The sequence below is a fragment of the Orycteropus afer genome, unplaced genomic scaffold (assembly GCF_000298275.1).
Source record: "Orycteropus afer afer isolate SDZICR_OR568_19922 unplaced genomic scaffold, OryAfe1.0 scaffold00054, whole genome shotgun sequence".
Taxonomy (NCBI): domain Eukaryota; kingdom Metazoa; phylum Chordata; class Mammalia; order Tubulidentata; family Orycteropodidae; genus Orycteropus; species Orycteropus afer.
The window spans coordinates 4,030,509-4,046,808 of NW_006921641.1; the positions used below are offsets into that span (position 1 = coordinate 4,030,509).

At 37.6% G+C, this 16,300-nt stretch overlaps 1 protein-coding gene across 1 annotated transcript in view; it reads right to left on the reverse strand.

Annotated features, from left to right (window-relative positions):
- SLC30A6 (solute carrier family 30 member 6) overlaps positions 1 to 16,300 on the reverse strand; it is a 62,069-nt gene that overhangs the window by 5,524 nt on the left and 40,245 nt on the right. The window contains exons 10-12 of the mRNA XM_007938797.2: positions 10,896 to 10,998; positions 1,202 to 1,249; positions 199 to 267 (exon numbers count right to left, since the gene is read on the reverse strand). Coding sequence (XP_007936988.2) covers positions 199 to 267; positions 1,202 to 1,249; positions 10,896 to 10,998 — 220 coding nt within the window. The remainder of the gene's footprint in view (positions 1 to 198; positions 268 to 1,201; positions 1,250 to 10,895; positions 10,999 to 16,300) is intronic.

Consider the following 16,300-nt stretch of genomic DNA (forward strand, 5'->3'; position numbering starts at 1 on the left):
TCGGGCAGTGTTTCGTTCTGCTGTGCATGGGGTCGCTATGAGTCGGAAACGACTCGACGGCACTTAACAACAACATAACAACATAGAACAGCAATGGGAATCAAAAGCTGTATTAATATTTTAAAGAAGTATTTTCCTCAGTTTTTAAAATTAAACTATGTTTTAAACTGTAACTAAAGTAATATGTAGCAAACATACCAATGAGCCAAAACCTAGGGTCCAAAAATGCTCATTTCTGACTTCCAAAACTCCATCCAAGGTAGATACCTAATTAAAAAAAATAAGTAACATAGAAACAGGTTATCCAAGTTGCCTGCATTTTATATCCAACACAGTCCAGCCGTATTATGGGCTTGCTCTAAGCCTAGAAACACATACGGTCAAATTTGCAGGAGAACACTCGTTAGCCAAGAGATACCTCAAATCACTCAAGGTATCATTCCTACTTGATCAGTGCCGACTTAAGTCTTGTTTCCCCAATTTTTCACATGCCCCAATTTTTGCAGAATTAAGTCCTGACTGCTTAGTCTTAACCTCCCAACCAGCACCACCACACCTTTCTCAACAGCGTATATAGTTCTTTTAACTTTATCAATATGGCATATATTTATATCTAACACTTACGGTATGAGATTTCTTTTCTTTTCTTTCTTAATTCTTTCTTTCTCTGGATTCTCTTATAACTAACCTCTCCACAACACAGGATGTTATATGGATGCTGGGCAAAGGAAACATACCCACGGCTAGGCTTCACTAACTAAGACAAGTAGCCAACCATATTGGAAAAAGTGGCCTCTGTTATACCAATAACCAGTAGTTTAAAATAGTTTCAACATCCAAATAATTAAATTATCTTATTCCTTCATTAGTCAGCAGATGGAAATTTCTAATAGAAAGTCCATACATGGTCAAATAATCAACATGTGAAAGTAGGTTTTGACTTTACTAAAATCCTAGGTTTGAATAGTTATAAAAAATATTTATACAGCTGTTAGACCAACACTTTCCACATTTATTTCAAGTGAATTTGGCTTCCAAGCTGGACAATTCATCACAATTTTATATTATTGCCACTATATGATGGCTCCTTCTGTGTGATTATAAAGAACATAAAATTCCCTAAAATACAGTACTATTTGCACCCACTCTTTCAATTCCTTAATTATAAATTAAAATGATTTTATTTGTCATTCCATCTTACCTCTCTGATAAGTTTATCCAGTTGACCAATAACATGAGGTGGTGTTGTCTAGAGAAAAATAAAATAAAATATAAATAACCTAGGGAGAAAAAGGAGCTCTGGTGATGTAGTGGGTAAGGCATTTGGATGCTAATGAGGAGGTCAGCGGTTCAAACTCATCAACTGCTCCATGGGAGGAGGATAAGGCAATCTACTTCTGTAAAGATCTACAGCCTTGGAAACCCAATGTGGGTCACTATGAGTCAGAGTCGACTCAGTGGCAGTGGCTGAGTTAGGGAGAAAAAAATTTTTTTGCAACAGACGTCCTGAAACCAAAATAATTGGGTTTTCATCAATGTCACTGAATTATACATGTAGAAACTATTGAATTGATGGATGTTTTACTGTGGATATTCTCAACAACAAAATAAATAAAATTTTAAAATAAAAAATGATTAGGTCTTATAACGGCCTCTGTATGACATAGGTTACTGTGATTTAGTGAAGAGGGTTTCAATGGGCCCTACTACCAGACGGCTGGCGGTTCAAACCCACCAGCCACTCCTCGGAAGGAAGGTTGGGCAATCCTACTTCCGTAGTGATACTGCCTCGGAAACCCAAGGAGGGGTCGCTATGAGTCGGGGCCGACTCGACAGCACATAACAACAACAACAATAGGACAAGCATCAGGAATCTTCCCATGATCATTTCATAATAAGCTGCTCCAAAACTACATAAGGCTTTAAAGAACCACACTACCAACCAATCCAAAGGAACATTTTGTGCAGCCACAGCATTGTAGAACTATTACTGTGACTGCTTCTGGGGATGCTGCCACAGGCCCTAAGTTTTAGAAAAGGCATGAGGGTGAGACAGAAGAAAACAGTGGTTACACATCCAACCCTGGGAAACTACCTTTGAATTTAAGTGCTTGTCCACAGCTGTTTCTGTTGTTTCACTCAGTAGTAATCTGTCATTTTTAATTTTAAGCTTGAAATTTAAAAGTTTTATTGATCCAAAATAGGAAAACAATCATAACCAGATTATACAGTGGAAGTATATTTACTGAAGGGAAAGTAAGTGACTAAGTAACATTTTAAAAAAAGAAAACTCACTGCCATCAAATCGATTCCCACTCATAAAGACCCCATTGGGTTCTCAAGGCTTTAAATCTTTATGGATTTAAAAGTGTGCCCCATCTTTGTTCCAGAGTGTGGCTGGGGGGTTTGAACCACCCACGTTTTGATTTACTCCAAATGCCTTAACCACTACCCCACCCAAGTTCCTAAGTAATATTAAATAAGTAAATTTTTTGTTTTGTTTTGCCTCTATTTTTTTTATTGTGCTTTGGGTGCAAATTTACAAAGCAAATTTGTTTTACATTCAACAGTTCATGCACATCTGATTTCACACCCAGATTAGATCCCCAACCATAAAAACTCTTCTCCCCTACCATCCATGTGACTACCCCCAACACACACCCTGCCCCGTGCCTTTCTTAACTAAGCGGGTTTTTTTTTTTTTTTGTCTGTCCAGCTTTCTCCCTATGTGAATGCTGCCCTTCTGGTATTTCATGGCTGATTAATCCAAGGGGTGCATCTCCCTAGAGTAGATGGGTGCATCACCCTGGGGTAGGTGTTCTTCATGTAGGGCCCCTAGATGTGTCCCTATTTTATTTTTGATGAGCTTTATAGTTTTGGGTTTTATACTTAAGTCTTTGAACCAACTTGAGCTTGTTTTTGTGTATGGGGTGAGGTATGGGTCTTGTTTCATTTTTCTGCAAGTGGATATCCAATTCTGACAGCACCATTTGTTAAAGAGGCTATTTCTCCCCCATTTAATGAGTTTGGGTCCTTTGTCAAAGATCAGCTGTCCATAGATGGATGGGTCTATTTCTCGGTTTTCAGTTCTGTTCCACTGGTCTATCTGTGTCATTCTACCAATACCATGCTGTTTTAACTACTGTGGCTGTCTAGTAGTTTTTAGACAGCCTACTTTGTTTTTCTTCTTCAGCAGTACTTTGCTTATCTGAGATCTCTCTCCTTTCCATGTGAAATTAGTGATTGATTTTTCCATGTCCTTAAAAAATGCTGATGGAATCTGGGTCAGGATTGCATTGAATGTGCAGGCTGCTTTGGGTAATATTGACATTTTCAATATTCAGTCTTCCTATCTATGAACAAGGTAGGTTCTTCCATTTATATAGCTTATTTTCATTTTTATTTATGTAGTTTCTTATAGCAGTGTTTTGTAGTTTTCTTTGTACAGGTCTTCTGTGTGCCTGGTAAGATTTATTCCTCAATATTTTATCTTTTGAGTAGCTATTGTAAATGGTATTGTTTTCCTTTACTTCCTTTTCAGAGGGCTCTTGGTTGATATAGAGGAATCCAACTGATTTTTGTATGTTGACCTTATATCCTGCAATCTTGCTGAACCTTTCTATTAGTTCCAGTAATTTTTTTGCTGAGTCTCTTGGGTTTTCTATGTATGGGATCATGTCATCTGCAAATAGAGATAGCTTTGCTTCTTTCCCAATTTTGATGCCTTTTATTTCTCTTTCTTGCCTTACTGACCTGGCTAGGACTTCCAATACAATGTTAAATAGAACTGATGATAGAGGGCTTCCTTGTCTGGTTCCCATTTGCAGGGGGAATGCTTTCAGTCTTTCTCCGTTAACAATAATGTTGGCTGTTGTTCTTGTGTACATACCCTTTATTATGTTGAGGATTTTCCCTTCTATGCCTATTTTGATGAGAGTTTTGGACAGGAATGGGTGTTGGATTTTATCAAATGCCTTTTCTGCATCGATTGATATGATCATATGGTTCTTTTCTTTTGTTCATGTGGTGGATTATACTGATTGTTTTTCTGATGTTGAACCATCCTTGCATAACTGGTATGAATTCCACATGGTCATGATGTATTATTTTTTTGATATGTTGTTGGATTCCATTGGCTAGGATTTTGTTGAAGATTTTTGCATCTATATTCATGAAGGATATTGGTCTGTAGTTCTCCTCTTTAATGGTGTCTTTCCCTGGTTTTGGTATCAGTGTTAAGGTTGCTTCATAGAATGAATCTGGGAATATTCCATCTTTTTCTATGTTCTGGAATAGTTTGAATAGTATAGATATCAGCTCTTACCCAAGTTTGGTAAAATTCTCCAGTGAAGCCAAAGGGGCCATGACTTTTTTTTGTGGGGAGTTTTTTTTTTTTTTTTTATGACCTGCTCAATTTCTTCTTTTGTTTGAGTATTCTATCTCTAACTGGGATAGTTAAGGTAGGTCTAGAAACTTGTCCATCTCCTCTAGGTTCTCGAATCTGTTAGACTGCAATTCTTTGTAATATTCTTATTATCTCTTTTATTTCAGTTGGCTTTGTTGGGATGTTGCCCTTTTTGTTTATCATTCATATTATCTGCATCTTCTCTTTTCTTTAGTTAAATTTGCCAGTGGTTTGTCAATGCTGTTAAGATTTTCAAAGAACCAGCTTTTTGTTTTGTGATTTTTATTTATTTTTGTTTTCTGCTTCATTTATTTTTGCTCTGATCTTTATTATTTCCTTACTTCTGGATACTGTAGCTATCTTTTGTTACACTTTTTCTAATTGTTGGAGTTGCTGAGTTAAAGGGTTGATTTTGATTCTTTCATCTTTTATGATGTGTGCATTTATTGCTATAAACTGACCTCTGAGTACTGCTTTCACTGTGTCCCCAAGGTTTGGTAAGTTGTATCTTCATTCTAATTTGTTTCTAGGAATTATTTTATTTCACACTTTATTTCTTCTGCTACCCAGTGGGTTTTGAGCAGTATATTATTTAGTTTCCACATATTTGGTATTTTTTCCTTGATCTTCCTATTACTGATTTCTAATTTTATAACATTGTGATCTGAGAAGATGTTTTGTAGTATTTCGGTATTTTTGAATTTATTGAGGGTTGTTTTGTGTCCTAACATATGGTCTATTCTGGAGAATAATCCATGCGCACTGGAGGAGAATGTGCATTGTGATTTTGTCAGCTGGAGTGCTCTGTGTTACATCTATGAGGTCAAGTTGGCTGATTGTGTTGTTGAGTTCTTCTGTATCTTTGTTGAGTTTTTTTCTAGTTGATCTGTCCCTCCTTGAAAATGGTGTGTTAAAGTCTCCTACTACTATTGTAGAATTGTCTATTTTTCCTTTCAATTCAGTTAACATTACTTTATGTATTCTGTAGCTCTTTCAAATGGATGCATAGATATCTATTATCTTCTTGGTCAATTGACCCTTTTAGCATCATATAATGCCCTTCTTTGCCCCTTATGCTGTTTGTCACCCTGAAGTCTATTGCATCAGAAATTATTGCCATTCATACTCGATTTTGGTTGCCATTAGCTTGATAGATTTTTTTCTACTCCTTAATTTTTAATTTGTTTTTATCTTTGAGTCTAAGGTAGGCATCATATTGATGGGTCTTCTCTTCTTATCCAATTTACTACTCTCATTCTCTTGACTGGTGCATATAGTCCATTCACAACAACAACACAATGTATTGCTGTCAAGTCGGATCCGACTCACAGAGACTCCTCCTTGGGTTTTCGAGGTGGTATCACTACGGAAGTAGATTGGCCAACCTTCCTTCCAAGAGTAGCTGGTGGATTTGAACTACCAGCCTTTTGGTTAGCAGTCAAATGCCTAAGGCACAATGCCACCAGAGCTTCTAGTCCATTGACATTGAGTGTAATTAGTGATAGGCATGAATTTATTGCTGTCATTCTATCATGTTTTTGTTGATTTTCTTGTTCCAAATATTTTTCTGTGGTGAATTCATTGTGTTATCATGTTTTTTCCCTTTTATTCATTACTGTTTGTTTTGTGCTTACTAAGCCTATGTGTTTTTCTTTGAGTTTGCTTAGGAGGATTGTTAATTTTCTTTGTGGTTACCCTGAAGTAAATTCTTATCTCCCTAAGTTTGGAACAGTCTGTTCTATAAAGACATTGTCCTATCTTCCTCTTCATTTAGAAGTTTTGTAATTAAAACTTTTATTCCCTCTAATTGCTTTGTTGCCGGTGTCATCTGCAGATTGACTCCCGTATTTCTCTGCGTACATTATTTTAAGAGCTTATTTTGAGCATCTATTTCTGGTTTGGTTTCTAAGTGGCAGTATCAAGTATCTTGATTTTAACTTGTTTTCTGTTGTGGGTTCTCCATTAGAAGGATTCTCTTTAGCATTTCTTATAGAGTTGCTCTGGTTTTCACAAATTCCCTTAATTTCTGTTTGCCTGAGAATGTCTTGATTTTACCCTCATATAGGAAGGATAGTTGGGCTGGCTATATAATTCTTGGTTAGCAATTCTTTTCCTTCAAAGTTTTATATATGCCATCCCATAGCCTTCTTGCCTGCATGGTTTCTGCTAAGAAATCAGAGTTTACTCTTACTGCTTGTCCGCTGTAGGTGACACTTTGTTTTTACAGAGCTGCTCCCAAGATTCTTTCTTTGTCTTTGGTTTTGGAAAGTTTGATTATAATATCTTGTTGACTGTCTATTGGGATCTATCTTGTATGAGATTCACTGAGCTTCTTGGAAGCATATCTATTCTTTCTTCATGATATGGGGGAAATTTTCTGTTAGCAAGTCTTCACCAATTTTCTCAGTGATCTTTCTTTTCTTTTTTGCCTCCTCTTGTTCTGGTATCCAATCAGGCATATGTTGTTTCTTTTCATGTCATCCCATATAACTCTCAGGTTCTCATTTCTCTTAAATCTTTATTCTGAGGGGGTCTGGCAAGATGGCAGACTAGGCAGAAAGACTGCACAGATCCTCTTCAACAAAGAAAAGGGAAACCAATTAACACAGACACAGAAGATAATCTTGGACCACTGAGCCTTGAAGGGGATGATATAGAAATGGACTAAACCCCAACTAGCAGAATAATTTGCATGAAAATACCAAAAAAGGAGACATATGGAGCTGCGGTCTTGCAGCAATCCTGATGGCACAGACAGCTTGAAGATTCCCGAGAAGTGGTAGGACCTAAGAATTAACCTAAAAATCAGCCCTGCTAGCCAGGGACTGCACAGAGGACTGCTCTGGTGGCTGGGGAATAAACGAAGAAGATGAAGAGAAAGGCAGGCCGAGCTGTGGACTTTTGCCGGTCTGGAAGGTTCTGCCATTTTGAAGGTTTAAAAGCGGCTTGACTATTTGGGATATTTAAAGAGACAGTGCTCTCGCAGATTCCTGGGGCTTAAGAACACGTTCTGCTTTCCAGCAACCCCAAGGACACTCCGGACCTGCAAGAGTGAAAAGGTACCACATTCCTCATTACTCTTATTCCCCACACCCACTTGGGTGAATGGAGGTGTGGCCATTCCCCACTCCTGCCTACCTTCTGGGCTCACAGGAACTCCATCACAGTCTGTGTGCTCAGACGGAGCCTGGGTGCCCTGCCCTGTCCTCCACCAATTTTTTTTTTTCTCTTTATTTTTTTTTCGCTTTCTTTTTTGTGGTGATTAGTTTGCTTGTATTTGTCTGTTTTAAAATAACTATTATTAATAATACTTTTGTCCTTTTTAATATTATTCTTAATCTTCCACTCCCAGGTCACAGTTTTCAGCATTTTTTCTATTCCCTGTTCCTGGTTAAATTTTTTTTTTTTTCCCCCATTTTTTTTCTCATGGTTAACCCCGTTCCTTATTTTTACTTTTTGCATTTTTTCCCATTTTTTTTTCCCTTCATTATTCTCCTTCTCTACTTTTTTTCTCTTAGTGCCCTATCCCCAGATATTGCAGGTTTTCTTGTTTTATCTTCTTCCTTTTCCCTCTTTTCTTTTTTTGGTTACTGTTCCTGTGTGATTCCATGGTGTAGTTTTTTGTCCATGTGCTTTTAGTTTTTTGATGGTTATTCAATTGTAATTTGTGTCTAACTGAGTGGGAGACAACAACAGTCCCCATAAGACACAACTACACTCACACCTCCTGCAACTTCACTTACTGAGCAAGAGCCACTACCTCCTTCTCCACCAACGGGCCAATAATAAAAAACCACCAAGAAGAGCCTGAATCACCTTTGGCTGCTCTTCACAAAAAGTTAACAGAGATCTAAATACAACAACACCACAATGCCCAGGACACAAAAGACCATCACAGTCCACACAAAGAAGCAGGATAAAGTGGTAGAAACAAGGGAGCAGGATATAGACCCAGAACACATCCCTGAGGAAGCAGCAGCATTGGAACTCTCTGATAAGGAATTCAAAAGAATTTTATTTAGGTATCTTCAAAGGACTGAGAGACAGACCAAAGAAAACACAGAAAAAGCCCTGGAGGAATTTTGGAAGAAAATACAAGAACAAAATGACAAAATGAAAAATTAGAAATTATTCTAAATCTACAGACAGAAATCCAGAAGATTAATACCAAATTGTCAGACATAGATAACACATTGGAAGGGCAAAGGAGTAGAATTGATGGAAGACAGAATTAACGAGATGGAAGAAAAATACCTGAATACTTCTTTGGAAAGGGATCAATCAGAAAAAAAATCAAAACAAAATGAAGAAAGCCACAAAATGAAGGTTCATGTGGGATATCATCAAAAGGAACAACTTATGTGTCATTGGAATTCCAGAACAGGAAGAGAAAAACAAAACCACTGAGAAAATTGTCCAAGATTTGCTGGAGGAGAACTTCCTTGATATGATGAAAGATGAGAATATATCTATTCAGGAAGTCCAACGAACCCCAAACAGGATAGACCCCAAAAGAAAATCACCAAGACACATCAACATCAAACTTATCAAAACCAAAGACAAAGACAGAATCCTGACAGCAGCATGGGAAAAACAAAAAGTTACCTACAAAGGTCAGTCAGTAAGAATAAGCTCTGATTTCTCAGCAGAAACCATGCAAGTGAGAAGGCAATGGGATGGTATATATAAAAGCCTGAAAGAGAAAAATTTCAACCAAGAATTATATACCCAGCAAAACTGTCCCTCAAATATGATGGTGAAATTAGGAGATTGCCAGATAAGCAGAAACTAAGGGAATCTGTTAAAACCAGGCCAACCTTACAAGAGATGCTATATATATATACACACACACACACACACACACACAGAAATACACACACATACACTTTCTGAATTCCTTCTCAAATAGTTCTATTGCACATTCTTCCATGATTGATAATTCTTTACCCTGAGCTTTTATTTCTATTGTCTGTTTTTTTTTTTTTAAATTTGTGGTTGTCTCTAGTTTCATAGACGTTTTGAAATTGTTGCCTTTAATTCTCAGTTATGCATTGATTTGTTTCACCCTGATTTTATGTTTTGCTATATCTGAAAGTGTGGAACAGGTGTTCTTTGGTTACCAAGTCAGGTGTACTGGGTTTCTCTCCACCTCTCTCTGTTTTGGTGGAATCACTGTTGGGGATGTGGGTGCAGGTCTCTGTTCAGTGTGAACAGGATTTCAGGTTGGAACGAGCAAGTGTTGTCCACCATCTGTCACTGATCCCGTGGCACAGGAGCTATTGGTGTTACTTGTCTACTGGGTGAGGTGTTCAGTGTAATAGCTCTGGATGCCTGGTGGAAGTTTCATGTGTTTCTCTGAATGGATGAGGCAGGAGAGAAGAGGAAGAAAAAGGAAAGAAAAAAATGGCACCAGAAGTGAACCCCAGGATAGAAAGGTAGAAGGAGTTTTCTGCATTTGGAGTGAGATAATTCAGTCAACGATGCAGGCACAGACAGGGCAGTCTGGGTCCCTCTGAGGCATCTACTTATGATGATGAAACCCTACTGTCAATCAAAGATCAGCAGTTCAAATCTGACAGACACCCCAATGGATAGAGGGCCACCACCTACTGCTTGTATCAAGAAGCTGCAAAATCCCAGTACCCAGGTTCACTCTGTGCCAAAATGGGTCTCCGAAGAGTTGGATCCGAGCTGACTGTCGTGCACCTGCTCCGGGGCTCCATCTATTCTGAAAGAGTTTCTCCTTTGACCCTACTCCCTTCTGGACTCCACAGCAGCCCAAGCCAAGGGGGTTCTTGACCCATTTCCCAGTAAAATTACTGTACTCACTCAGAGCCCCAGGTCACCTCGAAAAACTCCCAATGTGGCTATTCTGAGTCCCCAGTGCCTCTGGGCTCAATGATTTTTTTTTTTTTTTTAATTCCTTTCCTCATCCTTAACCTCTTTTGCATTTCTAATGACTCCTCTCCATCTCCACTGAGTGGGTGGGTTTGTTTATTTTTCCCAGTTGTTTAATAGGCTCTATTTATTCACCTTAACTGACTCTAATATTTTATCTTCTCCTTAGTTGCTCATAACTCTGGTACTATTATTTGTATCTACTTTACCTAGTTATTCAGAGTCTCAGTTTGAAGAGAGATTAAAAGTACATGTTATCTGTATGACACCATCTTCCTTCACTAAATAAGTAAATTTTTAAGGAAAACTGTCACTTGAAATATTATTAGAAGCAAGAAATTTTAATTTCATGATTTTGCTTTACAATACAAATACATAAGGATTTGTGCCTATTTGACGAGTCAACTGAATTTTATCTGGTCCTTACTACATAAATTTCAGAGATTACTTTTCTACTTCATTTCTAACAATGTACCCCAGAAGATAAAAATTTTACAGTAGAAGAACACAAACAATTTTATAATGTATAAATTTACAAATTACAAGAGAACATAGATAACATTAAACATGCACATTGAAAGAAGAACCTTACCTGTAGTAATACTTTCCCACTGTACACACTCATGGGATACATAGTACCAAATGTCATCAGAGCAATGGCTATGGCAGAGGCAGTGTCTACAGCAAAGTAATTACTAAAAGGAAAAACAATTATAAATCTTAAATGTATGCCTCACTGGGTATCTTATAATTCAATCTACTGAATATTAATTATGTAAAACACCACCTTGTTTCATTACAATTGGCCACTACTGCTAAAGGGAGTGTCCTAAAGGGGTGGTGGTGACATTTTTGTCACCAAAGTTTAGTAAAAAAATAACAATAATTATGTTAATTAATATGAACATAGATGAGGAAGGAAAAAATACTAGCATTTTCTCACCATGTACTTTTTAGCTGATCTTCTTATAAAATAGAAAGATTTCAAATATGTCCATTTGCTTCATTGAGACATATAAATAAAAAACTTAACTAGTAACTTCTGAAGCAGAGAGGTTAATGCACTGCACCAATGATTCTATCAATTTTCCTGTAAACAATAACTTTCCAAAAATTACTATCAAAATTTTTTAAAATTCCCCAGAAATTTCACCATGTAAGATTCTCCCGGAATTCATTATAGGAACATGTGGTCAAAGTGCCGTATCTCATCAGTAGTTCAGACTATGCTGAAGTTTTACTGACAAGACAGAACAAAATGCCTATGATTACAAGATAATTATGCACCCTTTTCATTTTTCCCCACATGCTGGGAACAGAAACATGAGTAAAACATAATCTTTATCCTTGAAACAGCAGGAGACACATATTAAAAACCATAGAGAGTGAACTGGTATATGTTTTGCTATGTATGTGCTCAACCAACAACAACAACAAAAATAAAATAGGTTGTTGTTAGGTGCCGTTGAGTTGGCTCCAACTCATAGTGACCCTGTATACCACAGAACGAAACACCACCTGGTCCTGGGCTAACATAACAATATCTGCTATAACTGAACCTAGTGTAAAACCAATGTATCAGTCCATCTCCTTGAAGGTCTTCCCCTTTTTCACTGACCATCCACTTTACCAAGCATGATATCCTTCTCCAGGAAATGGTCCCTTCTGAACTAAACAATTTTTAAACACAATTAAAAATTTAAAACACAATTTTTTCCCTCTTTCTGGTTAGTAGTTGTTTTCATTTGCCAACTGATGTCTCTGGTTCCCTGTTTACTTGTAGGCCTATTTACTTTGGATACTTCCATAACTGGGTTGGTTTCTGGGTTATGTCATCATATATGTTAATAGTCGGCTGTTGTTTGCTGTTGTCGGGTCTCTGCCCAAAGGACTCCTTTTAGCATCTCTTGTAAGGTTGGTCTGGTTTTAACAAATTCCTTTAATTTCTGCATTTTGGGAAATGTCCTAATTTCACCATCATATTTGAGGGGCAATTTTGCCATGTATATAATTCTTAGTTGGAAATTTTTCTCTTTCAGGGTTTTACATATACCATCCCAATGCCTTCTCGTCTGCATGGTTTCTGCTGAAAAATCAGAGCTCGGTCTTATTGGTTGCCCTTTGTAGATAACTTTTTGGTTTTCCCATACTGCTTTCAGGATTCTCTTTGTCTTTGGTTTTGTTGAGTTTGATGATGAGTGTCTTGGTGACTTTATTTTGGGGTCTATCCTGTTTGGGGGTCATTGGACTTCCTGAATGGATATATTCTTGTCTTTCATTGTATTAAGGAAATTCTCTTCAAACAAATCTTGGACAATTTTCTCTGTGGTTTTATTTGTCTCTTCCTGTTCTGGAATTCCAATTACACGTAGCTTATTCCTGTTGATGGTATCTCACATGAACCTTTTTGCTGTCTTCATTTTGTTCTGATCATTTTTCTGACTGATCCCTTTCCAAAGAAGTACTGAGGTACTTGTCTTCAATCTCACTAATTCTGTCTTCCATTGATTCAATTCTACTCCTTTGCCCATTAAACATGTTATCTGTTTCTGAGAATTCAGTATTAATCTTCTGGATGTCTAGCTGTAGATTCTGTATCATTGCTAATTTTTAATTTATTTTGTCATTTTGTTCTTGTACTGTCTTGTGAAATTGTTCTACGGTTTTCTGTGTGTTTTTCTTAATTTTGTCAGTGTTTTCCTTAATATATCTCTCAGTCCATTGAAGGTATCTAAATATAATTCCTTTGAATTCCTTATCAGGGAGTCCCAATGCTGTTTCTTCCTCTAGGATGTATTCTGGGTCTGTATCCTTGTCCCTTGTTTTTACTGCTTTATCTTGATTCTTTGTGTGGACTGTGATGGTCTGTTGTCTCTGAGATATTGTATTGCTTTTGTGTTTTTATTTAATTGGTGATTGTGTATTAGTGATTTGCCCAAAGTTTTCATTTTCTTTGGATCTGAGTAAGCAAAGTACTGTGCTCCTCTATTTGCTAGTTGGCAGCACTTATGCACTCACTACCTGTCTCCTTTCCAGTCATCAGCCTCCTGTATGTCTGTGCTGTCTTTGGCACAGGAAGCCTATTCTTTGGTCCCTGTAATATGAATGAGAATGCTGACACTTTAAATTTCCAAAATGGCCACCACCTGTAAACATTCAAAATGTTTGTGCCTAGCTACCACTTGGAAACATTCACAAGGCTGCACGTTCCGGACAGCCAAAAGTCCACAGCTCAGTTTGTCTCCTTCTTTGCTGTTTCCCTTTTCATCTGTCATCTACTCATACAGTAGTCCTTGGAGCCTTGGGTGAGCAGGGGTCAGTTTTACGTTAATTCTCAGGTACTAATACCACCTGGAAATATTCAGGCTGTCCATGCCATCAGGACAGCTGACAGTCCACAGCTCCATTTGTCTCCTTACTGCTGTTTTCAGTCAGATTTTTCTACTAGTTGTTGTTTAATCCACTTCTGTATCCTTTCTTTCAAAGCTCAGGGCTCCAGGATTATCTTCTGTATCTGTGTCAATTGGTTTCTCTTTTCATTGTTTAAGAGGGTCAGTGTAGTTTGTCTGGCTATTCCGCCATCTTACCAGAAGTCTCCCTTCCATATTCTTTTGATGTTTCCTGCATCATTCAGTATTTTGCCCATAGAATCCTCTAATACTTCAATTCAAGACTTGAATTTTTTCTTCAGGTCTTTCAGCTTGAGAAATGCTGAGCATGTTTTTCCTTTTTGGTTTTCTAACTCCAGGTCTTTGCACATTGCATTATAATAATTGGTTTTGTCTTCTCAAGCTGCTCTTTGAAATTTTCCATTCAGCTCTTTTATCTTGTCATTTCTTCTATTTGCTTTAGCTACTTTCTGTTCAAGAGCAAGTTTCAGAGTCTCTTATGACATCCATTTTGGTCTTCCTTTCTTGTCTTTTTAATGACCTTTTGCTTTCTTCATGTATAATGTTCTTTCACCCAACATCTGGTTTTCAGTCACTCATGTTCAATGTATCAAACCTATTCTTTAAATGGTCTCTAAATTCAGGAGGGATATAATCAAGGTCATATTTTGGCTCTTGTGGACTTGTTTTAATTGACTTCAGCTTCAACTTGACCTTACATATGAGCAATTGATGGTCTGTTCCACAGTCAGCTCCTGGCTTTGTTTGGGCTGAAGATATGGAGCTTCTCCATCACTTCTTTTCACAGATGTAGTCAATCTGATTCCTGTGTATTTCATCTGGTGAAGTCCTCACGTACAGCCACTATTTATGTTGTTGAAAAAAGGTATTTGCAATGAATAAGTCATTGGTCTTACAAAATTCTATTGTGAGATCTCCCATGTCATTCTATCACCAAGGCCATATTTTCCAACTCCTGGTGATCATTCTTTGTTGTCAAGTTTTGCATTCCAGTCACCAGTGATAATCTACACATCTTGACTGTATGTTTGGTCCATTTCAGATTGCAGAATTTATATATACATATAAAATCCTCTCTCTCTATGTATATAGAAAATTATGTGTGTGTGTGTGTGTGTATACATACATTGAAAAAACAAAAACAAACAAACAAAAAAAACACCTCACTGCCATCAAGTCAATTCCAATTCATACAAACCCCTCCTTGGGTATCCAAGGCGATACCTTCTATGGAAGTAGATTGCCCAGTCTTCCTTCCGAGGAGTGGCTGGTGGGTTTGAACAGCCAGCCTTCTGGTTAGCAGTCAAATGCCTTAGGCACTATATATACATAAAGAAGTACTTTGGGTACTAAATTAAAAGTCTGTAAAAGTTACCATGGATGTACAAAATAGTGAGTAAAGGTAAGGATAATCCAAATAGCCTAAACATGAAGAGCTGACATTTGAGCCGAGCCTTCAAAGATCAGCAAGAAAATGGGATGAAGATATTCCAAACAATGAAAACAACATGTGCAAGGGCATGAAAACTTAACATAGCAAGGAAGCTACATATACTATAAATAGATGAAGCAGCGGCTATACTGGCAGGTTGGTGAGTGCTTTTCTGCACAGGACTAAATAATTGTACTTTTTTAAAATATAATTTGGGGATTTTCAAACAGGTAAATATTATGTCTACACCTGAAATTCTGAATGATCACATTAGCAAGATAGAAGACAACTAGTAACGAGTAAGAATCAGAATTAGAAGACAGAAGGCTATTCTAACAGGACAAGGAAATGATGATGAAGGCCTTAGTAGGTAGAACAAAAATAAGAATGGGAAGGAGGGCACAGATAAATATTAAAGAATGATTAAGCAAGACTTGTGGCCAATTAAGGTTGGTCTGGGGAGGGATGAGCGAGAAAGAGGGAAGACAAGTAGGTATTTTAGAATGGAAGTATTTAAGATGGGAAATACAAGAAAGAAGAAAATACGTTTGGCTGTGGCAAAAATGAATAGAAGGCAGAAAGATAGGACTTTTGAGAATTCAACAGCAATTTGGGCTGGAAATACAGATTTGGGAACTACAAAGAGGTAGCAAATAAGACAAATCATTGTATGTGATTTCTTTCAGGAAAATATGAAAAACAGGAAAATAACAATTAAGGACAGACTCTGTTATTGTTGTTGTTGTTAGGTGTTGTTGAGTCACTTCCGACTCATAGCGACCCCATGCACAGCAGAATGAAACACTGCCTGATCCCACGCTCCTTGATCCCTTCTATACTTGAGCACATCATCGCAACCACCATGTCAATCCATCTCGTTGAAGGCCTCCCCCTTTTCTGTCAACCCTCCACCCTACCAAGCATGACATACTCCTCAAGGGAATGGTCTCTTCTGACAACATGAACAAAATAGGTGAGACGAAGTCTGGCTATTCTCGCTTCGAAGGAGCATTTCAGGTGCACTTCCTCCAGGACAGATCTGTTAGTTCTTTTAGCAGTCTGTGGTACTTTCAGCATTCTTCGCCAGCACCACAACTCAAAAGCATCAACTCTTTTTCGGTCTTCCTTATTCATCGTCCAGCTCTCACATGCATA